We start from the raw sequence: 25,494 nt of genomic DNA, 5'->3' as shown, positions 1-25,494 counted from the left end.
TTTCTGAAACAGTCTGATTGGATGCTAAATGACTTAATTAGCATTTGTTCACATTTCTAATCACAAACCCGAGTGAGTCTGTCCCACCGTTCAGCCCTGTGTTCACTCCCCTTCAGTTGAACTCTCTTTTTATTGGTCGCCTCGTTAAAAACGACACATAGTGGGCGGAGTTTTCCAGCTAGAGTCGAGCATGGTTAAACTGGATGGAGTGGGAACTCTGGTGATTGTGTTTGGGGGAATTACGGGTGTATTTATGAGAAGAGCAGCAGCTTCAGCTACTGATTACAACACGACCGGAACCCGTTTAACTCTCCTGATTACATTAATGAACACAGACGTGTGAGGATGGCCTATAGCTTCCCTCGCTAATGAGCGCTCATGAGGAGGAAGGAAGTTAAAGAGAGCCGAAGCAGACAGGGAGCAGAGGGACACTGGTGTAAACAGGCCTTCAGTCCCACTAGCCCTTATTTATATCAGCTACCCCTCAAAGCAGTTCCTTGTAAAGGCATTAAATACGCTAAATACAGGCCTCTTTATAGTCCACTGGTCTGCTCCTGAGGACGCCAACAGCTCTGGGAATAAAGGAGTTTAGAAAATACACAGCACAGTAATATTAAATCACAATATTGTAATAGATAGGTTTTATTTTTGTGGATCTGAACAGTTAAACACTTCCATCATAAAAAATAAACTACAGAGAAGAATTTACGGAGTAACGGATGAATCGCCGGGAAAAAGAGACACTTCACAGAAAGCATCCGACTCACATTATTACTGCAGCTCCAAACACAGCGGCCGCCTTCACGCCTCGCTCATCCCTTCATTATCACCATCTTCACATTGATTTAGTTTATGACATCTTCTCTGCTTCGGAACATTACAGCCTAGCGGTTCTGCAGCTACTGTCCACCGCGCCATTGTGGGCACTGTAGGCCTGGTATATTTACCCTCCGTCATTCAACCCAGCTGCATTTGTGTCAGCCAGTAGAAACTGAGCACATGTTCTCCATCTATAATCACAATCTCAAGCCGTTCCCGTTACGACTGAGAAATCTCAGACTGAAGATAAGGCCACAGATCATCTTAAAATAGTGAATTATATCCTTTTAGGAATAAACAAAAAAGAGCAAAACACTTCATTACATAATTTAACACATTAAATAACTATGGTACAACTAGTGGAATATTCTATTTTTAATACAGAAGAGAAACCCTGACCTCCACTTTAATACTCCTCCATTCGTATTTACGCTACCGTTGGCACAAAGGCTGAAGCTGTGGGTCACTGTGGGTCACTCTGCAGCTGAAGGTCTGTATTTCAGATTGACCGGATATGTCCCCGCTGTGGACCACCTGAAATGTCCACCACGTCATACTGCCCTTTTATAGCCGTGTGTTGTTGGAGAACTGATCTTCACTCATGGCCTGGGCCCGGCGCTAGACTCTCCAGAGCATCTAAACAGCAGGAGTTAGTGAGAATTCTGCTCACTAGTATTATCTGTAAATATGGGATATTTAGAGGAGACTCTGAAACAAGACTCAAGTCTGCTCCTGAAAGTGGAGGTAACATCGTGCTGAATGAACGGGACAGAACGAGTCCGAGCTAGTTAGTCTTCCTAGTTATGAAGGGTCAGCAGATCGTAAGGCTCCTGTGAACCTTATGAATTAGAACTAGTTAGTCTTGCTAGTTAGAAATGTGTTAGGTAGAAGAAGTATGCACCTAAACGTGTTAGCTAGAACAAGTACAAGTCCTGCTAGTTAGAACTAGTCAAAATCTACTAGTTAGAAATGTTAGCTAGAACAAGTACTAAGTCCTGCTAGTTAGAACTAGTCAAAATCTGCTAGTTAGAAACGTATTAGCTAGAACAAGTACCAAGTTCTGCTAGTTAGAACTAGGTAGACACGTTTTAGGATGAACAAGTATTAATCTTGTTAATTTGTGCTAGTTAGAACCTGTAAGTTGTGCTAGTTAATACTAGTTTTTCTTGTTAGAAATATTAAGAATCTTCTCTTTTTGCTCAGAAATGTTTTGGTTCTCCTCTCTGAAATTACAGACACTGTCTAACACTCCAACTCTGCAACACCTGGATTTCCCTTGGGATCAAAGGTTTATGATTAACCCTTGTTTTATCTACAGAGTGATGTGTTCATGATGATCTGCAGAAGAGGAAGTGGAGCGATATGCTTAGAAACGTCTATGGTGGGATGGAGGTCTAGTATCAGCCCAGGCAACCGCTGAAAAGATGCATGTGGCCACACCTACGCTTAATACTTTTGCATAGTACCAGTAATGTCCCTAACACTAACACCTGAAATCACCAGTCAGAGGAGTACAGCAGAGGCTGCCTGCATAAAACATACATTATTAAGAAACATCGGCTTTGATTTGCTACTTTTTAGACTATTTATACCCTAATTTAGCTGAGCCAATTAACCGGCTCCACTCACTAGGACTCCCCCATCACTTTCAATGCTCCTGACACTAGGAGGGCGAGGGCAAGCCCATGCCTCCTCCCATACATGTGAAGTCAGGAGCCCCAGCTCTGATACACCAGCTGATGTCTGTACAGGCCAGCATCACAGTGGGAGTGATGAGATGAGAGAGAGAGAGCGCCATCTATCCACCCAGTGAGAGCATGGCAGGTTGTGCTCTCTCTGGCTCCGGCTGCTGATGGCTAAGGTTACTCGTGACGTACATACTTTGTATAGGTCCTAAATAAGAAGAGCAGTTCAGATTATTTAATCTTAAACGCTTAAGATATGTTACTGTCATGCAAAAAACTCCAAAAAACTCGTATCTCCAATTTGTCAACTTTTTTACAGAGGAGGAAAGGACCTTCTTAACGTTTAATGGAAGTCATTTTGGAGCATTTCTATTGGTCCGATCATTCTGACTATGAGATTAATTTAGGCACAGCGTGAAGAACAACTGCTGATTGTGCGTGACAGCGTAGATGCTAAGATGCTTTCTTGCAGGCAGCCACAAATACTGTATATGTGGTTCTACAGCTTTCAGCCCCCGAACCCCCCATGCCTGTCTCCATACAGATCACAATATACAGTATAACGTTAATGATAGAAGCCTGGACGTTTGATGGAAACCGTGTAATACCAACATCCAGACGAGTCTGAGACGACACAGGTTAGAGTACAGCATCATAACAACGAGGAAAAATGAAGTCATGGAGTTACTGATTAGATCTTGCCCTTACGGACTACCAGGACACAGGACAGCTACATACTGGAACTGTGAGCTTCCTCAGGAATGTCTTTTGTCGCAGCTGTTAAAATCCTGCCAGCTACACGTTCATGTGCCTTTGAGAGGGAAGGAATCTGAGGGCCAGCTTTCTTTAGTCCGTCTTCTCAGAGTAATAGCAGGTCCCAGGAGTGTGTGGCAGCGCAACGGAATACTCCTCCTTCCTCAGCATCTTAGTGTCACAGTTTAGTGTCAAGTAACAGACAGCAGTGGAATCCAGCAGTTACTAGAGTTACAAGTAGAACGGTTTATAGTTTGAACACTGAACAGAGCACATTCATCCAACACAATGAGTCTTGTGTTTTCATCTGCAACTTATTACTGTCTAAAACTCTGTTTATCTTCACGAGGCGAAGGCGGAGAGAGTGACATCAGAGCGCCGAGCGTAAGTCTGCTAGCAGCTGTGAAAGCCTGCAGTCTTTCCTTTCCCCTCGCTCACGCGCTCGCTCGCTCGCCCGCTCTTCCTCCAGGCCTGGGAGAACTTCGTAAACAGCTTTGAGTCACTGTGGAAAAAGAACGGTGGCTGAAACAGCCAGTGTGATTGAGCAGAGGTTTGACGTTCACTGTCCGTTTACGGTCCTTTGATCAGTAGCCGGCGGCCGCACCCCCCTCCCGCGCGGCGGAGCTTAGACTGCTGACAGGTCGATGCGATTGGCCGAGTTGGTGCTTTTGTCCCACGTGTGCATTTTCGTCGGGCTCACGCCCCCTTTGTTGCCGTTCATCTGTCAGACAGACAGACAGACAGACAGAAAACAACACAGACAATGAGCAAGCTCGTACATCTCTTACAGAGATGCGTGCAAAAGTTTGGGCACCCCTAGATTTTCTGAGGGAAAATGAAAAGAACACGTTCTCTGTTTAGGTGCTCTTAAAAAGGCACTCAGTCCCAACTGCATCCCTGCAGCACAGCACCCCGGGTGTGTGTTTTCACTGCCCTAATTCACTAGTATGTGAGTGTGTGTGTTCACTGTCACAGATGGGTTAAAGGAGGAGAATTTCACTGTACTGCTATAGAGTGGCAGTGAAGTGTGCTTAATCTTAATCTTAATCTTAATCAGGGGCGCTGTATGGGGGGTTTGGGTAATAGGATGATTCTGAGGGACAGTGACTGATAGGGGCCCTAAAAAATGTATTAACTGAGTATTTTGGCAGAACTGATGTGAGTTGTGGTACCCAGTGAAATGTCCCTTCTCAAAATCCCTGGCAGCACCGCTAATCTTAATCTTACAGAAAATACACTTCTGTTATATATACATTTATATATTTATATACATACGCAATATATACTATATACTTGCTAATAAATAAGAATTTGTGCTCAAGTGTCAATGATTTGTTCACTTATTTCCACTTAGAAAATCAACAAAACATGGAATTTGAAAAGTCCAAACTTTGGTTCAGCACCGCTAATCTTAATCTTACAGAAAACACACTTCTGTTTTATATATATATATATATATATATATATACACACACACACATACACTATATATACTATATACTTATATATATATATTTACATATTCATATATATTTATATACTATATATATATATATATATATATATATATATATATATATATGAATGCAAATTGTAATGTAACATTTTATAGGCAGAGATTATAGATATAGGAGAGATTATAGGCATATATAAAAGCTGTTTTCAAAATTTCGCTAATAAATAAAAATTTGTGATCAAGTGTCAAGGATCTGTTCACTTATTTTCACTTAGAAAATCAACAAAACACGGAATTTGTCCAAACTTTGGTACGGGACTATATGAGTCTATGAGTCATGGAAAATGAGTTACTACTGTCTTCTATTCATAAGAGGCCATTGGGCAATATTAGCATGCTTGGTTGAAGCATTGCTTTATGCAACATCACAGAAAATGTCTATTTAGAGTGTGTCATGCAAAACCTTATATCTCCAAATTAGCTACTTTACAGAACCAAGTTTTAATGGAAATCAACGTATATTCTTTTCAGAGCATTTGTACCGGTCCATTCATCATGAAACAACTGCCAGACTTAAAAACAGAACGTGAAAGAAATGGAGATACAGGGTTTCTGCACGACTGAGACACTAAACATAACAGAGGTTCTGTGTGTATATTTTAGCCAGTACTCACAATGTCTGAGTTGAAAGGCTTGACGTTGATATTGCGGATGGAGCTGCTGGTCAAAGACCACACTTTGGTCTTGTGCTTGAAGGCCGCTCTCACCTGAGGGAGAGAGAAACGCCGGTCACTTCGACACACTCTGTTTGCTAGCCCGTCTTCACTCTCCTAAGCCAGCCACCGCTGATGCAGCATCGTGAGTTTCTTTAATGAACCTTTTCTTTCATTTTACCAAACATTTCTATAAAAGCAGTAAACCTCACTCATACTGTCATGCGTCCTACAGCCTAAATAATCCTCTCCTGATGACTACAGTGCAAATTACACTGAAGTACTGATCTTTTTTGCCTCGAAAATGCTCTCGAAAGCTGATGTAAAGCGTAGTATCAGAGCTTCACCACTGGGTGGAGCTGTGGTCACTCTCCACCGCCATCATTCTACCAGTGTTTAATGTATTTACACTCCGCTGCTGCTGCTATTTGCCAGATGTATCCCCATGTTATCACTGCAGTTATGATCTATACACAGCTGCACAAACACACCCTAGGTCTCACCTCGGAGTTTAGCAGACAGTGGAAGAGGAAGATGAAGAAGCCCTGTGGGAATCAGAAAGGAAAAGAGATGAGAAGAGGAAATCATCCCAAACGGAGCCACATCCCAAAACACTGCTGCGCTCATTTCCATCTTAATGAAGGAGAAACATAATTACTCTCATAAGCTGTTCGTTCTCATTGCTGGCAGGACTCGGAGGGTGTGTGAGTGATTTTAGAGGCGATTCGTCATGAGAGAGTCAGTGAGAAGGACCCACACACACACACACACACACATACACACATCATGTGGCTCTTTCCTTTAAGCAACAGGGTAATTAGAGTGATGGTGCAAACCTGCAGAGAATTGAAGGCTGCAAACATGTACTGGAAGAGCAGGGAGTGGTCATTCACAGCCAAAACCCCGAAGATCCACGAAATGCCCAGGATAGGCAAGAGGACTGCTACTGCTTTGGCAGTAAGCCTACAAACACACACACACACACACACATACACATTACATTATACAGTATATCCTCATTGTCTAATATTTGTCTATTCAAACATTAACCACCCAGTCAACATGCTCATGTGGGGCTCACATGGGTGCAACGTGGGCTCCCGGTGGGCATGGGCTCATGTGTTTTTACAGGGTCAAATGGGTCCCATCGTTACAGCCTACCTTAATCTCACATGGGTCCCATCTAGAGTGCATCCCAGATTGGGCCTATGTTTGACCCCTCACAGTCCCATCACTGATCCTAGTGGAACCCTGGCAGGCATCATTATATTGGGCCAACATGGAACGTGTGGAACCTCTAACCATTTAGACCCCACATGGATGGAGCTGGGCAGCATGTCCTCATACTTATATATTAAATATTTAGCTTCAACTCTCATCGTCAAAGTGTCTTCCTTATGACACACTTAAAAATAACGCTTTCTCACAGGTACACATCTTTATATCAGCCATAACATTAAAACCACCAGTCAATACTGTGAAGGGCCCCCTTATGCTAACAAAACAGCTCTGAACCGTGAAGGCATGGGCTCCACAAGACCTCTGGAGGCGTCCTGTGGCATCTGCCACTAGAATGTTAGCAGCCGATCCTTCTTCAAGTCCTGTAAGATGTGAGGTGGGGCCTTCATGAGCGTCAATAAGCCTTGAGTGGTTCACCGGTTGTCCTTCTTTGGGGCACTTTTGGTAGGTATTGACCACTGCATACTGGGAACACCCCACAAGACGTTCTGACCCAACTGTTAACTGCCTAATATGTAGATCCTACCCTTTGACAGGCACCACTGGATTCATGATCTATGATAATTAATGTTATTCATTATATATAATGTTATGGCTAATGAGTGTTTTATCTTTATATGTCATTTTCCTAGTTGCCTAAGAAAGACCGTGGCGAAGTTCTGTGCACACATGCTGATAGGGATAGATAAGGAGCTATGCTTTAGATCCTTTTCTACCTGTTTTCTGTAAATGCTGTAAATGTATTATTGTAAATTGTCTGTATGCTCTGTTTAAATGTGGATTCCAGTAAGACTGGCTGATGTCTGTAACAGGAACAGCTGATATATATATATATCCTTATAAAACGATTAAACAATAAAACACACACACACACAAGACGCAATGGGAGTGCACGTGATGGGAGGTAACTGCTGTCCCTGTGTGTCTTAGTGTTTTCTTTTCTGTGTGATTGTGTGTGAAGGCAGAAGTCACTCACTTGACAGAGTTTGCATCTCCGTGCACTTTATAGTTCTCCGCGCTGATTCTGGAGATAATTCTCGTAACAGCGATGAGGATACCAATGTTCACCTGAAATATATTCCAGATTAAATCAGCATTTATCTCCTCAGTAAATCACTGATATCAGAATAACCCTAAACACTAATAATAACACTCCTACAGAAAGTGGTGGAGATTCTCCATCACTGTGTTCATCATTAGAACATCTCCAAAGTTCTCCTCTCTCATGGAGTCTAGTATTATTTAGAGTTCTCCTCAGATCAACACCTGGTTTGGTGGTAAATCAGGGCTTAATATGATGGTAAATCAGGTGAGCTGCTGCTGCTGCTGGCTGGTCTGGGGGGTGTCCAGGAGAAACCTGGAGGAACCGAGCTCTGTTCTTCAGACTAGCTCACCGACAAGATCTCACTACTTTCTCTCTTCAGAATGAGAAGCTCTTGATTCTCCTTTTTACTGGATTTATGTTCACCTGCTTTATCTGTTTTGAGATCTGGAGCTTCTACAGTAAAAACCCTCTCACTGCTAAAAGGCAATATTTAGAATAATAGGATTAGGAGCCTAAAACCTCTGCACAATATTAAAAACCTTTAAATGATTATATAATATTATATATATAAAGTTGAGTTATATATATATAGTCTTCAAAAGCTGATGTGTGCTCACACTCACCATGATGACAAACAGTGCAGGTGCTACGAAAGCCCAGATCGCTCCATTCTGAAGAGACAGCCAGCAGCTAGGGGGCAGCAGCAGCGATGAGGACAAAAAGAGAGAGTGTTTTCTGAGATATACAAACTTTCACCTCCATCCAGCTCTTTAAAGGTACCACAGAGCGCACTGTTCAGTATTTACAGTTGGCTCGCACGTATATATATATATATATATTTACTATACCAAGGAAATTATTTCCATTGTAGGACACTGTTTAAAAGCCTTTTAACTAGATTGTGGAGGAGCACTGCCATGGGGATTTGATTGCATTTAGCAATTAGTGAGGTCAGAATGTTGGGTGATGATCAGCACCCCACCTCATCCCCAGCTACCCAGCCCATCCCAAAAGTACTGGATGGAGCACCAACCATCATACCAGATAACACAGTTCCTCCACTGCTCCTTAGCTCAATGCTGGGGGGCTTTATAGCCCTCTAGCCACGCCTGGCATTAGGCAGCATGGTGCCAATAGGTTCATGTTTGTTTATCTGCTCCAGAGAGTCCTATTGGCTAATCCAAAATTGGAATATATATATATATATATATTTATATATATATTGATCCATTCATCATGCAGAGATCACACAGGGTAAAGGCCAGTCAGTCGTATCAAACTGTGCACAAACCGACAAAAAAGTAGAGCTACAAAGTTGTGATATGACAACAACAATTAGCGCAGATCATGTGTTACTCCACACACACACACACACACACACGTGTTTGCTTTGGTAACTCACTTTCCAACCTCTCCGTAACTGCCCAGCGATGACGTCATGGACACCACGCAAATGACCAGCGGAGACCCTGGGGAGAGAGACGAAAGAGGGAAGGCTGAGCTTTGAAGCACCAGATGTTGCCAAATATGTCAAATCTCACCTCGGAGCCCAGCATAAAGGACAGTCTGAGCCGGGTGTGCTGACATGTGCACAGGCCATTTCAGACCCAGTTCATTTAGTGTTTTCTCGAGGGGAACGCTCCCGTCTTCCATACGCTTCCCTTTATTTTCCTTAGGAGCTCTAATTACCTGAACGGTGACAGGTCGGAGCACGGAGTGAGGAGGGGTGGTGCGGGGGTGAAAACTGTAGGATCAAAGGCATTCCCAGGGGTAAAAATACCCCGCTGTAACTGGTAAAGCGCGATCGGGATTTTTACGATCGTGTCCTAATAACTATAATAGGAACTGCTTGGAGCGCGGCCGGCTTCATCTGCGCCACCACAAATAAAGAGCGGCCAAGGCTTGCCAGAAGACATTTAGCCAAAAAAAAGGGGAGCCTCCATTCTGAAGTAATGAGTAAAGCTTCAGCCCGAGCCCGTTTCACGGACTTATTCTATCATGAGTTGCCTTGGAAACCAGTAAATACTTTCAGCTATTGCATAATTTACAACCCTTTCTACTCACAAACATCACAGGCAGCTTGGACTCGCTCAGCTAAGGTGAATAAATGCTCATTTGAGAAAGTTCTCGCAGTGTTTTCTTTACAGATCAAAAAAAAAAAAACAACATGAGAGAGAGAGAGAGAGAGAGAGAGAGAGAGAGAGCAGGGAAAGAATTCTGAGTCCAGAAACAACACATGTTGCGTATTAACGCACGCGAGCGTTTGAGGACATGAGAGTGAGTAACAGTGACAGCAGCGTTAATGATAGCCCTTATAGCCCTCCTCCACACTTCAGTGCTCTTTAATGCAGTGACATCTCAGACAGACCCTAATGAAGGATGGCCTCACACACACACACACAGTGTGAGGATGCATACCATCTGCCTTGCTTCACCACCCAGAGCACATACACTATCTGTCCAAATGTTTGTGGACACCCAATTTAAGGGTGAAGAAACATAAGCCTATTGGCACCATGCTGCCTAATGCCAGGCGTGGGCCAGAGGGGTATAAAGCCCCCCAGCATTGAGAAGCTGTGGAGCAGTGGAAGAACTGTGTTCTCTGGAATGATGGTTGGTGCTCCATCCAGTACTTTTAGGGATAAGGTAGGGTGGTGATCATCATCCAACATCAGTCAAAGCCTGGCACTGTGCATGGTGTGGCTGCTTCAGAGCATCCCGTTTTCTTGGCCACAGCTTTTCCTCATATATCTCACACCTAATGGGTGCCACCCTAAAGTATCCGAACTCCCTCATCAGTAGGGGTGTCTGGATACTTGGGGTGTCTGGGGTGTTTGGACATCACATGTCACGCTCATCTGAGTAAACCTACTTAGACTCAATGTTAAAGACAAACAGGCTTATTTGGATTAGTGCACTAATCGCCACACCTACCCCAGCCGATGCCGTAGTAGTAGAAGTGTTTGCTGCCCTCAGAGCCGAACACTTTGACCACCATGCTGTAGAGATGCAGCCCCTCCACCAACATCCAGGCAAAGGCACACAGGAAGAAGAAGTGCAGCAGCACCGCCATCACCTTACAGGGCATCTACAGGCCAGAGAGAAAGGGTCAACATGGGCGATGAGGTAGCGCGACTTCTGCAGCTTTCACTCACTTCACATTTACAGTGGTTGTGCTTTAGAGCAGCACTGCGGCCACTTTATCAGAAACGCTCGTTTTAAAGCAAGTTCTACAGGCATCCTGATCCGACATTGCTAAATAAAATGAATAGTCAGTGTCTAGTTCACATGTTTTTCTATACACTACTGAGACAAAAGTTTTGAGACACCTGTTCATTCATTGTTTCCTCCGAAATGAAGGGTATGAAAAAATATCGATGTTGGAGGAGCATTGCTTTGAGGATTTGACTGCATTCAGCGACAAGAGCGTTAGTGAGGTCAGGATGTTGGATGATGACCACAACCCCACCTTATCATCCCCAACTCCCCAACTAATTCTCCCAAAAGTATTGGATGAATCACCAACCATCATTCCAGAGAACACAGTTCTTCCACTGCTCCACAGCTCAATACTGCTGGGGGGCTTTATACCCCTCTACTAGCCCACGCCTGGCATTAGGCAGCATGGTGCCAATAGGCTCATGTTTATTTACCTGCTCCAGAGAGTCCTATTCTATTGGCAATACTTCTTTCTCTACAGGGACTAGACAAGCTGTGTGTGTGTGTGTGTCCACAAACATTTGGACATATGGTGTAAACAGTCTGAATGCCACCTTTGAGTCTCTGGAGCAGATACATGACCATGAACCTGTTGGCACCATGCTGCTTAATGCCAGGCGTGGGCTAGTAGAGGGGTATATAAAGCCCCCCAGTATTGAGCTGTGGAGCAGTGGAGGAACTGTGTTCTCTGGAATGATGGATGGTTGGTGCTCCATCCAATACTTGATGAAGTGGAATGGTGGAGCAATGCTCCTCCAAAATCTAGCAGAAAGCCTTCTTCTCTGGACAGTAGAGACAGTCACTTTTCATGGAACCCAATTACCAGCTTTCCTTGGTAATACCTCTACTGATAGGAGACCGCTGGGGTTCTGTGGGTTCAGGGTGTTGCTGCCTCTGGAAATGTATCAGTCTCAGTAATAATGAAATGATATGAAGGTCTGCGCTAATTACAGTTGCTTTAGCTTGCCCTAATCAGCACACACAGGATGAAGCTCTAAAACATGGTGAAAACCATCCAAACCACTCTGCAGACTACCATAATCATCATCACCATCTCCACCATCTCCACGAAGCCTAAGTGGCTTTTAAAATAGAGCAGACGAAGTGATTATTAGTTAGTTAACCCTAAAGAGAGCCTGCGGTGTTCTGGGCACCCACCACGGTTTATCACGTTTTAAAAACAGGCCCTGGGAAAGGAAGGAGTCAGAGAGTTCAGCGGTAAAGCGAACTTGAGCACTGCTGGAGCGCCGCTCTGACAGTGTGGGCGGTCACGTCCTGGGACGGAGATATGAGCTGAGGAAATTACATCAGAACGCTGCATTATCAAATCAGGCTGATGCTAATGCTGGAGGCATGCGAGAAGATCAGTGCATTCATCTGACTGTACTTTCGTCAGGCTAATTCACTGCGACGAGACGTCGACTGCTAACCCCATTTGACTGAGAACAGCCTTCGGACGTAATTGTGTTTGAGACAAGCGCGCCATAGTAACGGGCGTCGCGACTGGGCAAATGCTGATGAAAAGGTCCTGGATGCAGGACCATCAACTCAATCAATAATACTCAATCGAACAGGCTCAAATAACTTTAGCAGAGATACGGCAATCAATCAAAACGTCCTAAACGGGGCCAATTATACAGCCATGATATATCAACCTGCAGAATCCAATTTACACAGCATTCTCCATATTCCAAATACACTAAATGGACAAAAGTATTGGGACACCGGCTCATTCATTGTTTCTTCTGAAATCAAGGGGATTAAAAAAGAGTTGATCCTGCTTTTGTTGGAGTGACTGTCTCTACTGTCCAGGGAAGAAGGCTTTCTACTAGATTTTGGAGGAGGATTGCTGTGAGGATTTGATTGCACTCAGTGACAAGAGTGTTATTGAGGTCACCACCTCACCTCATCATCCCAATAGGGGATGCTCCTCCACCATCATTCCAGAGAACACAGCTCTTCCTCTGCTCCACAGCTCAATGCTGCTGGGGGGCTTTATACCCATTCCCATGCCATTTCCTGTTGAGAAGTACTGCAAATGCCTAATGCCAGGCGTGGGCTAGTAGAGGTGTTTAAAGCCCCCAGCATTGAGCTGTGGAGCAGTGGAAGAACTGTGTTCTCTGGAATGATGGTTGGTGGAGCTCCATCCAGTACTTTTGGGATGGGTTGAGGTGTTGGAGATGATGAGGTGGGGTGGTGATCATTATCCAACATCCAGACCTCACTAACCCTCTTGTCGCTGAATGCAATCAAATCCTCACAGCAGTGTTCCTTAAAGATCTAGTAGAAAGCCTTCTTCCCTGGACAGTAGAGACGGTTACTCCAAGAAAAGCAGGAGGTAAACACCGACTAATTTCAGTGAGTTAACACACATCAGTGGACACTCACCGTCCCAGGCTCAAAGCGGAAGCTGATGAGCAGGAGAATCTGGGCCACCAGGATGGCGAAGGAAAGGTTGGCATGGATGTGGTAGCGCTGGTTCCGGATAGTGCTCACAGACCTACAGAAATGCGCACACACACACACACACACACACACACACACACACACACAGAGAAACAGCTCTCTGCTGTTAAAAGTGTGTTGACAGCAAATTAAACTCATTTTAGTTCAATCTGATAGAGATAATAGATAATAAACAGATCTTTTCTTCAGTTATTTTTCTTCTTCAGCCCTATTCCTACGTTTTCCAAGGGGAGGTGGGCTAATATAATTATTACCAGACGTTCATAGTGATTTTAGTCCCACAACAGCTGTTTACCTTCTGTAAAAAACCCCTCAGGTTATATTCATCCACGTTAATTCTAAAGTATTGAGCCGCCCAAGGAGGCATTGGCACAGATACCACGCTTGGTTTAGGTCTGTGGCAAACATCAAGTTCGGGCTCCAATGGTCCAGTGGACTGAGGCGTTGCCAATATGAGTCTAGTGTTGTGGAGCACTGCTAGTGATAGGAGGAGCTCATATGAATGGGGATTGGGTAACTGACCTTTCAAATATGGCAGAAAATGTAAAAACAAAAACAAAATAAAAGAAATGTATCAACATTTTTTTTTAAATGTTAAAATTCTAAATAATAATAAAATATAATCAGTGCAAGTGAAGTACAACACTCAAATCCATAGAGTGAGCCAAATGACTCCTGAGGTGCGTCGTCTATGGCAGCTTTAGGTACGTTATCTACAGTTTCATTATTACTATAAGTGGGTTATAAGACTGGTTATGATCCTGTAATACTTCATCACTGGTCACAGGACACTTTTTTGGCGCTGACGGAGGTGCATGGGTCAAGTAGCCACTCCCATTTCGGTCATTGAAGCCGAAACTTCTTATCCCGAGCGAATCAGCCATGAACATTTCCATTACTCCACCTCCCCATGTACAACAAATCCCTCCTGAATAGGGGCTTAAGTCTGGTAAATAAATAAATAAGGTATGAATGACGGCCTCATCAATAACACCTCATCACAAAAGAACTTCGGTGAGATACTCACGAGAGCACAGCAAAGGTGACCAGGGTGATGGCCAGGCAGAAGATAGAGATGGAGCAACCCACATAGGTAATAGTGGAGAGCGCTACCTGATGGCTTTTGGTGAGCTGTGCAGGAGAAAACAGTAAAGCACTGTTATGTAGATGCACTGACATTGATAAGAAAACTCTAAGTGAAATAGTTTGTGGACACCCCTTCTTTACACAACGTTACACCCATTGCTGACACAGATGTGCAAATGCAGTGGAACTGTGATCTCTGGAATGATGGTTGGTGCTCTGTCCAATACTTTTAGGATGAGTGGGACAGTTGGGGAGTTTGGGATGAGGTGGGGTGGTGATTATCATCCCACATCCTGACTTTATTAATGCTCTTGGCACTTAATCAGCCATGCTTCAAAAACTGTAGTAGAAAGCCTTCTTCTGAGACAGTTACTCCGACAAAAGCAGGATAAGCTCTTTTCTAACAGCCTTCATTTCAAAAGAAACAATGGGAAAAAAAGGAAGCAGGTGTCCCAATACTTTTGTCCATATCGTGTATTACTGGACTGTAAATGAACGCTGAGCTCGACTGGGTGATTCTAAACTATTCGGCCTTTTCTACTCGGCGCTCCAACCTTCCTGAACTGGTTTTGCTTGAGGAAATTCCCCTCTCCCGGTTGGTTTGTCTGTTTTTCCAGTTAGAAACAGGCGGTGAGGGACGCTCAAATCTGTTATTACTGCTGGATGTCCTAAACGACACCAGCCAAATAACGACACTCACTCCCAGCCTCCCAGATTGTGAAGTCAAAGGTCACACTTCACTGACTCGAATGCTTTGATATTTGCATGACATTAAAATGAAAAATACTTTTTCATGGCTGACCTTAACTTTCGGCCGACTGGCCGCGACCATATAATAATGCTGTTCTAATAGTAGCACTGCGGGGCAAATCACAGCGTTCCAGGCCAGACCACTCCCCCAAATCATTATGTTATTATGCTGAAATTAGACTCGTCAACAAATTACCAATCAGATTTCCGCCTGTAATGACTGCAAAACCAATGATTTGTCTCTTGGCTTTGACCTTCATTCTCAACACTGTTGTCAGGCTGACGTGCGGTTACTATGAGCCAACACCTACCTGACCTGTTTTTTGGCTGGTGGACTTCAGACAGAGCAGATCTCACACAGGCTTCATTCAGGCTCTTGTGTATGAATAAGATCAGCGTTCCCTTCCACTGTAAAGCTAATACTGGAAACACATACTGGAAAACTGTTGTGGAGCTTACCAGAAACATACTGGCAGGGTAATGATCGGCCCGGCCTCCTACAGCTTTACTATTACTTTCACCTGTGTTGTGGCTTCAGCTATGCCTGAAACTACGCCCAATTCGTGGAGAATTCGTCCTCGATTAAAATAGTCACACCCCAAGTCGCTCTGGATAAGAGCGTCCGCTAAAGGCCTTAAATGTCAAATCTATGTTTGGGGGCCCACGGCTGGCATTAGGCATGGTGCCAATAGGTTGGGAGGTCCTGCTCTATTGGTAAAACGTCTCTACAGATTAGTACATTAGATTAATCTCTCTTGAATAAACCACCATGATTCAGATCTTACGTATATATACTGAACACTGCTGTGGCTCCTAATCCAATCAACCAGATACAAAATGTACCGTGTCACTCCAGCGAGAACCTTCTCAACCTCATCCAAAATGCCTCCTCCTCCTCCTCCTCTAAGAGCTCAGGACAGATTTAGTGAGCTCTTTAGCCAATCATAACTTTGAGCCCTACGTGCACTTGGCTCACGAACTTGTGGAAACACAGCTAAGTATCTGATTCAAGAACAGGCCGGAGAGTTTGCAGAGAACCCCACAGTGATCTGACCTTAATGTTGGGCTAAAAGTGGGCCCGGGGAACTCGGCCAAGTGTGGCAAGGGCTGAGCCTGACCGGGCTTCAAAATGTACCATTATCAAATGGACTACACAACAAGCGCCCAAACATCTACCGAAACTGGCATGGGATGCTCTGGAAGAGCCAAATCTTAGAGGATCAGCTATTTCAGCTATTGCTATGATGCTTACATCAGAACTTCCCCATCACTCTACAGAAGTCCTGAGGTAGTTGTGGATGACCAGTAATCATTCATTGAGCAAACATGGCCTGGTCATGCAGATTTCTTCTCTAAAATATCCAGAGAATTCGTCCCGATTCAAATAGTCACACCCCAATACGAGTCCTACAAGATTCCAGTCTGGCTCAGAACATCTCCAAAACATTAGGCAGGTCTTGTGGAGTGTTCCCGGTATGCAGTGTCCAGGTCTCCCATGAAGGACAACCCGTGAACCTGTTACAAGCTCATGGGCACCTAAGGCTCACTACGGATACTTATGGAGGTCCCACCCACCTCACAACTTACAGGACTAAAAGGATCTGCTGCTAATGTTAGTCTTGGCGTCAGATACCACAGCAGGACACCGTCAGAGGTCTTATGGAGTCAAGGCCTCAAATGGTCAGACACAAACAGGAACTTACTCGGTACTAATGTTATGGCTGACGGCTGTATGTTGAGTTTAATGTATTTTTTGGTTCTAGGTATCAGCACTGACTGATGTATTAGGGAGCTTGAGGTACCTTTTGGATGATTGGAGCCTATTCCCACTAGCTAGGGTTACTGCATTTTATGAGTGAACAGCCAATCACATTTGTAAGCTGCTCTGCTAAATGCCACATGTAATGAATATATATATATATATATATATATATATATATATATATATATATATAGACGCATCTCACTTTAACCCCTCGAAGAAAGGTGTATTACTCAGTAACTACAGGGACTTTCGGACAAACTGATTGGGCTATTCTCTGATAACAGACGTTTGTAATACCACTTTCGTCCCGCCAGCGGTCCAAAAGCTGTTTTCACAGTGTTAAAGCCTTAAAACTTACTGTTTACCCTATTTATATGGTAACTAAGCTGTAAAAAACACCCGCTTATTAATATACTGTTTTTGTGATGTCACCAAAACAACACATTTACATATATGTGCTGATTGGGCCTACAGCCATTCCAGCTGCATCACATTCATACCATAATAAAGCTGCTGGGTACGTTCCCGAAGCAGATGTAGTACTTGTCTGTAGGCAGTGTCTACTACGAAATATGCCAGAATATGGATGTAATAAAATATATAGTCTCTTTAATCTCAGTAGAAAGTTCTAGGCCTGGTCCACAGGGGCCCACTGAACCACATTTAATGGAGGCTCGGCCTCAGATATCTCCCATAAGACCGCAAGCAAAACCTGCAGTCCCCTGCTTCCTTACACGCGGGCCTCAGAGGCCCAGCCCAACCCTACTCCAGCTGTGGTGGTGCACCACTGAGGCTCAACCCCTGGCCACATCCATTAGCCGCTGTCGTTTGAAAGAGGCAGCGCTTTTTGGGCTTTTTGGGCTTTTTGGGACTTTTTGGGACTTTTTGGGCAAAATCAAAGAAATAAACTGTTTTGAAGTAGAACCAAGAAGAGAGAGCAGAAACTAATAGATTCAAATGGGGTTTAAATAAAGTAACAACCCACAAGATTACAGTGCATTACAGTGCGTTTATACATACACACTATATGGACAAAAGTATTGGGACACCAGTTCATTCATTGTTTCTTCTGAAATCAAGGTTATTAAAAAAAAAAATTATTCTGCTTTTGTTGAAGTGACTGTCTACTGATCAGAGAAAATGGCTTTCTACTAAAGTACTGATGTGAGGATTTGATTGCATCCAGCGAGAAGGGCAATAGTGAGGTCAGGATGCTGACTTAGCACCACCTCGCTTCCCAACCGTGTCCGAATAGCACTGGATGATGCAGCAACCATCATTCCAGAGGCCGCAGATCCACGGTACTAATCATGCTGTCTACATGCTGCCCTAGTACTGACAATATCCACAATCTGCTAAAAAAAAAAAAATCATGATAATTATATAATCTCATCCCACTGATCACGCTCAGATATTTAAATGTGGCTCAAGTACAGAACAGGACTGGAACGTTTCTACTGCAATAGTCGAGTTCCCCTCATTACAGATTATAATTATTGTGGTTTATTAAATCCATTGTATTAATTATACATTTATAATCCATATCAGTTCACTTACGTGAGCCGTACTCACCTCCACAGGAACGACCTGCATGAGGATGGCGAAGTTGGTCAGGTGGTTACACACGCAGATGGAGTACGAAAGATTGCCTCCGGTTCTCATGCACCCCTTATTGGACCATACACCTTCCTTAGAGCTGAAACACACACACACACACACACACATATTGAATTTACATTACATTTACATTTAAGGCATTTAGCAGACGCTCTTATCCAGAGCGACTTACAAAAGTGCTTTGCTATTTACCCAAGAAAAACCTCAGCAGCCAACATATTAATCACACACATGTCGTATGTCATTAATATATATATATATATATATATATATATATATATATATATATATATATATATATATATATATTGATTACATGTGGCATTTAGCAGAGCAGCTTACAAATGTGATTGGCTGTTCACTCAGCAAATGCATTATCCCTAGCTAGAGGGAATAGGCTCCAATCATCCAAAAGGTACCTCAAGCTCCCTTATATATAAGTTAGTGTTGCAGCCAATGCAGCCAATGTTTGGATTCAGAGTTAAATAAGGATTCATAACACACCCCAGATGTTTAAAGCGCTGGAAGTCTTTATCCTGACGTGTCTAGCAGGCACAAAAGTAGGTCTCGCATATTAAACAAGCTTAAAAGTTCAAGTATACATGCCAGTGCCATCTTCACATAAGCAAACATCCAATAATGGCTGACGCCAAACAAGACACGGAGAGTTGCTTGACCTTATTTTGTGCAGACCACCCATCTGCAGTCCCCTCATTACTGCTTTGTGTGCTACAACATCGCATATCTGCTCTAATATTAGGTTTTTACATCAAAATATGAAAAGAAATCCATTGATGGTCGATATTTTAGAAGGTTTGCTAGCGTTCTGCAAACTGAAAGGGGAGGCACAGCACACTCCTCCTCCAGCACAAATACCTTTTCTACACCAGGGATCATCCTTTCCAGTCCTGGAAGTGCATCTGGTGTCCAGTACAGTTTGGGGACTTCCCTGTTCAAACACACCTGATTTAATTGCTACCAGGCTTTAGTAGGAATGCAGGGAAGAGTAGGGAAATCACCAAAGTGCGCTGGACACAGGTCCTCCATGACCCCGCCGCTCACTCGCATTAACGTCAGGTAGTGCTGTGAACCCGACAGTCAAGTCAACAGTACTGAGCGTATTAAAAGTGCCATTGGGTTAACTTGCAGTTTGATGTGTGACTTTGGGTGAGGTGAAGAATGCTCAGATGTCTTTTAACAACCCTGTTTACCACCCTGTTATTCTGGCACTGAAAGCTTGCAGGGTTTTAACTACCAGAGTCCAGAGATGATGAGCTGCTCTCCAGTCTCAGCACCAGTGTATTCTCCTGAAGTCAGCGTTGCATTTTATTGTTTCCCCAGCTTTGACTAGAGCTTTCTCTAGTGGGCTGGGTTAATGGAAATATTAGGGGCTTTATTATAACAAGTCCAGACTGTGATGTAACAGTTTGGGGATTTTGGAATTGGCCCGTTTTACAGCCCTGTTTTGGTTCTGCTGGATGTTCTTTGGAATGAGGAACCACAGTGTTTGAGTTTGCTTGCGGTTTGTGGTTGGTGTGGCGCAACAGATAACACCACTATCGGCCAGTGAGCTACTACAGCATGCGGGAGACTGGGGTTCGATTTGTTGGCCTGGTTGACTGTGGTGCTGCGCTACACTAATAAGAGTCCTTGGGCAAGACTCCTAACACTACATTGGCCCACCTCTGTAATACGAGTAACCCTGTAAGTCACTCTGGATAAGAGCAGGAGCTAAATGCCGTAAATGTACATGAGGCTCACAGTTTGTCACACTCTCATTATTACAATGCAGGATGATTTCAGTAGATCGGGTATCGGTTATAAGCCCAGTCCACTAAGCTCCAAAGCTTTTGTTTCTTTAGCTCGCTCTGTTTACACCGCTGTAGTGGATGTGCTATAAACCAGACACAACCTGCAGCACAGAGGACCATTCTCAGAAGGTAACAAGGTGGTTGAAAACTCTGCACTGTGTCTGAACTAGCCCTGTCCTGTAAACACTAGTGTGTAAAATGTGAGCGAGAGGCTGATCCATTTACCGCAAGCAAAAAGCAGTCAAAACCATCCCAGTGCCAGTTCTCTTCTCTCGTTTTTTTAATCTCGAGTCAAGAATGCTTGAAAAGAAACCGTTGCGTCAATGTTTTGCCTTGCCGGCCCGGGTTTACACAGCTTTGAGTTAAAACCAGCCTTTAAAAGCACGCTCAAAACCAGGGCCGGACTCACAAAGGCTTTCATAAGAAAACATTAACGAAGAATCTTAAGATAAACACTATAAATAAGGTCCGATGTTTTTGAAAGCAGTTCTAAAAAAATTACGGCATTCTGAAATAATCCCTTATTAACGTCTATCTATTGACGTTAATGTGGCCCCTCAGGGCCCCCAGTGTAAATGTACAAAGTATGTCTTAAGAAGATCTTCCCAAAATCTAATAAATGTCTGCTGTATTTCACCAGTATTGCTCTCCTCTCCATGTGGAATGGGTGGTCCTGAAAGTGGTTCAGGCTAACATGGCTCCACCCCCTCTTAGAGTCTGCCTGGAGAGCTAAAGCTAAGGCTGTAAGCCGTGACTTCGGGAGAGGCTGTCCTGCGTGCCCCATCATCCCTCGTGTCCACCAGGCCATTGCCTTTCCGCTTCACCGTGGAATTTAGTGGCTGGATGCTGGGAGGTGGTAAGGGGTGGGGTGCTATGCAGTGGTCAGTACCTACTGAAAGTGCTACGCCCACGCCCAACAATACATTCACACCGGTGGGGCCGTACCAACCAGGGGCCAGCCACAGCATATCCCACTGGTGGCACCGTACCTGCTAAAGTAATCCAACAACACCCACATAATCCACACACCCACACACTACATTAGGCAAGACTAAAACCTTCCTCCAGGTTCTCCTTCACTGATTAGATAAAGAGTCATAGCAGAGCCTCCACTTCAGATTTTGAGCATATTTAGTCTTATCTAAATAACAGGCCCGGTCGTCTCAGTCAGTGCGGACAGTTCCTGCTCAGTTTTCCCTCTTGTCCATCTTGTGTGAGTGAGTGGAATTCTGCTAAATGGCCCCACAGGACAGCGGGGGAGAGGAAGGAAGGGGGCTCCAAATCAAACACGCCATGTTCCTAACGATTTACGGCCATCCACTGTTCCTAAATTTGGCTGCAGTTATTGGACCTCAGTGATTTCTCAGGTTATTGCTTCTCCTTGCACAAGATTTCCTTTAATAGATAAAATATGGATGCCGTGGCTCCAAACCTTCGACGAAATTGGGAAAGGCTGTAGAGTTTCATCCTGGCTAAAAACAGTGAAGCGTATGACGGTGTTTAGATGTGCTCATAAAGCAGCAGTCCCCAGACTGTCATGTATACCGTATCAAATGGAAAAACACAAGGAATCTATACACGACACACATTAACCGTACACGACGTGCCATAGAGCATCATTTTACAGCAGAAGACAAATGAAAAACACATGTGTGATGACACACTGAGCAGGAATAAACCTTGTATCTCCAAGGAAAGGCAATGTAATGTAATGCAAGTTAATGTAAAAGTTATGGAACCATTTCTTCTTGACGTTCATCGTTCATCACGAGGATTTCACACGATGTAAAAGTCAGCAGATGTTATTACATATAACATAAAACTAATAAAATAAAGTGAATAAAGCTTAAGCCTTCACTGATAAAACTGATAAGAACAATGGTCCTCATTCACTAATCGTTAAACCCTTAAACAGGCATTGTAACCGCACGGTTGACCTTTTATGAGGTTGAATTGTTGTAATAAAAACAAAACAAAACTGCAATGCCCTTCTTCAGCTGCTTGACCTTATTCCCCTCACTGAAGAGAGTGTGTAATGCCAACGTTCTGTTGTGACAGCGTTTTAAAAGGAAGTCAAAGTCTGATTTATATGATCTACACCTTGTAGTAATTTCTTTAATTGAAAAATGACATAAAATGTGGATCTATGATCCCAAAAGGCTTGTGTGACCGCTCAATTGAGTTGCCCAGTTAGGGTAAACAGAATGGATGAATTGGATGCCAGTGTTAGCTCAGCATGTACACTGCACAAGATCATTCAGGCAATTTCCTTTGGATTATTAACAGATTATCAGGTGGCTAATGTGCACCGAAAAGCTTTAGCTAGAGCTAACTAGACAGTTATAGCTATCTAGACATACGAGGCTGTAACTGAAGGCCTGGCTGAGGCTGATGCTGTTTTACCTAGCACAGTAAACTTGCTTATATTCTAGTTCTGTTTTATTACAGTGACTGGTCGGTCATGCTCTTAGCTCATGCCTAGAGTTACCCTAACTGAGAGAGCCAAACGGGTGGTTGACTTGCGTTTCTGCTTTCTGAATGTCATCTGGGAAAGCGAAAAAGTTGTTCAATGAGGATCCAGCAAGATCTAAGATATTGGTGATTGAGGCCCCTTCTTTCCTTAATTCTTGTGAGTTTGTGAGACCCACCTGTAGTCCAGGAAGGCACAGTAGAGGAAGACCTTGTTGCTCTGATTGGAAGCCTGAAGCTGCTGCTCTTTGCTCTGAAACATGACAGAGAGAATCAGGGGTGAAAGCTTAAAAATAACACATAACTCACACAGACACATTAGCTCATCACATTTCCCAACCTGCTGATCCATATCCAGCCTATCGGCCTCAAAGGGGAGGGAGCCAAGTGTTTGTGTATCTGGGTTACTATGTTTCCTGGAAGCTAGGTGCTAGATGACGAGTGGTGTCAGGCCGAGCGTTAAGGTAAAACATGGTATATCACTGTGGCAGTGTTTGTGTAAAGCTCAGAGCGAGCTTCACTTTCGACACCAAGAGGCTCCCGAAGGTTAAGTAGGGCAGATCGACTTCTGGCTTTCTGAACAGCCAGCTATTAAAGCTAGTCACGTCATGTCATCTGGAAGAAGCAGAGTGAAGGAGGGAGTGGCGGCTGAATGGAGCAGCCTCCAACTCCAGAAAATATGGAGCATCACCATCGCTGGGGAATTAGCCCTTCTTCAGCCCTTCTTCAGCCCTTCTTCAGTCCAACAGAGCTTCATTCACTGCAAGATCCTCAAACAGCGATCCTTTCACTAGTCGTCACAACACAGGTGAACTGAGGGCCATTCCTGACAGACCAAGCTATCACCATAACCTGCTGGTAAATACGCTAAGTACACTGTATGGACAAAAGTTTTGGGACAGCTGCTCATTCATTATTTCTTCTTCTGAAATTAAGGAGATTAAATAGATCTGAGCCACTTTTGTTGGACTAACTGTCTCTACTGTCCAGGAAAGAAGGCTTTCTACTAGATGAGGAGCATTGCTATGAGGATTTGATTGCATAGTGAGGTCAGGATGTTGGAATTATGATCACCACCCCACCTCATCCCTAAAGTACTGGATAGAGCACCAACCATTATTCCAGACAACGCTGCTGTTCCACTGCTCTATAGCTCAATGCAAGGGGCTTTATACCCCTCAAGCCCACGCCTGGAATTAGGCACGGTGCCCAAATGTTCATGTTTATCTGAGTCATTTTTGGTTTGGTAAAATGATGTCCTTCTGTAACTGCCACCGATCTGAGGAAAGCACCGGGTCCTCAGCTCCTGCTCACAGACGTCTTTAAGATTGACGAGGGGGGGGAAAGGGCCCCCATCTGCCCAAACGGAGAAAGCATAGACAATTGTGCTCTGGCCGCTGATGGCAAAGCGGCATGGCTCAGGATGGGCCATGGTAGCGGTAGCGTATTGGACCGTCCAATTGCTGTCAGCAGTGTGTGCAGCTTAAAAAAGAGGCTAAATGCATTCATTACAAGGGGTGTCCACAAACATTTGGACATATAATGTATGTAAATATTTGGAAGAGAGCTCCCTTAAAGCCTGGGAGACTCTATATAATCAACAGAAAAGCACGGAGTATCTCACGCTTAGTACCGAACTGAGCTGAACAAATCAACCTGTCCGTTACCAGGAGAGCAACACAGCAAAACAAGCGAGTCCCGAAGCTCGCTGCTGCTGCTGCTCGTCTACCACTTCTGCAGCAGAATGAGGAAACATGCTTTTGGGTGAGGATTGTGGACGTGAGTAGCAAAGTTTACACATAATTAACAGCCATAACTTTAAAACCACCTGCCTAATATTGAGTAGGTACCCACTGTGCCACCAAACAGCTCTGACTTTGCAAGACCTCTGAGAGTCACCTGTGGTATCTGGCACCAAGAGGTCCTGTAAGTTGTGAGGTGGGGCCTCCATGAACGGCATCAGTGAGTCTTGGGCGCTCATGACCCCAATGTCGCCGGTTCACCACCGCCTGTCGTTGGTAGGTACTCACTATTGCATACCAGGAACACCCTGGTACCCAAGGCCTGCCTGATGTTTTGGAGATGTTCTGATCCAGTCGCCCAACCATTTGGTCCATATCCCAGTCCCTGACAGGTGCAACTGGCTTAACACCTCAGAAAGGACAAGCTAAAATTCATCACTGTTAATACGTTAGTCATGACAACACTCACTGTATTTGAGGGACAGACTACCTGGCCATAAAGTCAAGCCCAGAGCCCTTTGCTGCTTTCACGTGCCTTCATCAGAATCATCATAGATACCACCATAGAGTCACCTGAACGTTGCACATGACATGGTGATAGACTCACACTGGGGAAGGAAGTGAGCTGAACTGGACAGATAAAGCATGTCCGGAGTGGTCGGCCTCTGGCCCTTCGAACTTGAAAGGAAAGTCTGCCAAAGCAAAGAGTGGGAGGGAGCTTTGTGGAAAGCGGCCAATCCTTTTGGAAATGTGATGAATTGGATCTGGTAGATGGCAAATTTGGCTCCTAGTTACGGAAGGAAGTTATTAAAGGCATTATTATGAAATATGGCAAAGGCAAACTGTGGAGGCAAACCAA

General features: G+C 44.1%; 1 protein-coding gene across 1 annotated transcript in view; it reads right to left on the bottom strand.

The window, feature by feature from the left end:
* Positions 1-645: 645 nt before the first annotated feature.
* Positions 646-25,494, bottom strand: part of adgrd1 (adhesion G protein-coupled receptor D1) — a 65,238-nt gene continuing 40,389 nt past the window's right edge. Inside the window, exons 11-22 of the mRNA XM_072682504.1 lie at positions 23,073-23,146; positions 18,569-18,692; positions 14,423-14,526; positions 13,318-13,429; positions 10,645-10,798; positions 9,113-9,179; positions 8,334-8,400; positions 7,642-7,733; positions 6,263-6,389; positions 5,930-5,971; positions 5,388-5,480; positions 646-3,978 (exon numbers count right to left, since the gene is read on the bottom strand). Coding sequence (XP_072538605.1) covers positions 3,883-3,978; positions 5,388-5,480; positions 5,930-5,971; positions 6,263-6,389; positions 7,642-7,733; positions 8,334-8,400; positions 9,113-9,179; positions 10,645-10,798; positions 13,318-13,429; positions 14,423-14,526; positions 18,569-18,692; positions 23,073-23,146 — 1,152 coding nt within the window. The 3' untranslated portion in view covers positions 646-3,882. The remainder of the gene's footprint in view (positions 3,979-5,387; positions 5,481-5,929; positions 5,972-6,262; positions 6,390-7,641; positions 7,734-8,333; positions 8,401-9,112; positions 9,180-10,644; positions 10,799-13,317; positions 13,430-14,422; positions 14,527-18,568; positions 18,693-23,072; positions 23,147-25,494) is intronic.

This window comes from Salminus brasiliensis, chromosome 6, assembly GCF_030463535.1.
Source record: "Salminus brasiliensis chromosome 6, fSalBra1.hap2, whole genome shotgun sequence".
Taxonomy (NCBI): domain Eukaryota; kingdom Metazoa; phylum Chordata; class Actinopteri; order Characiformes; family Bryconidae; genus Salminus; species Salminus brasiliensis.
The sequence above is the reverse complement of the archived record's forward strand: the minus strand, read 5'-3'. Positions and strand labels throughout refer to the sequence as shown.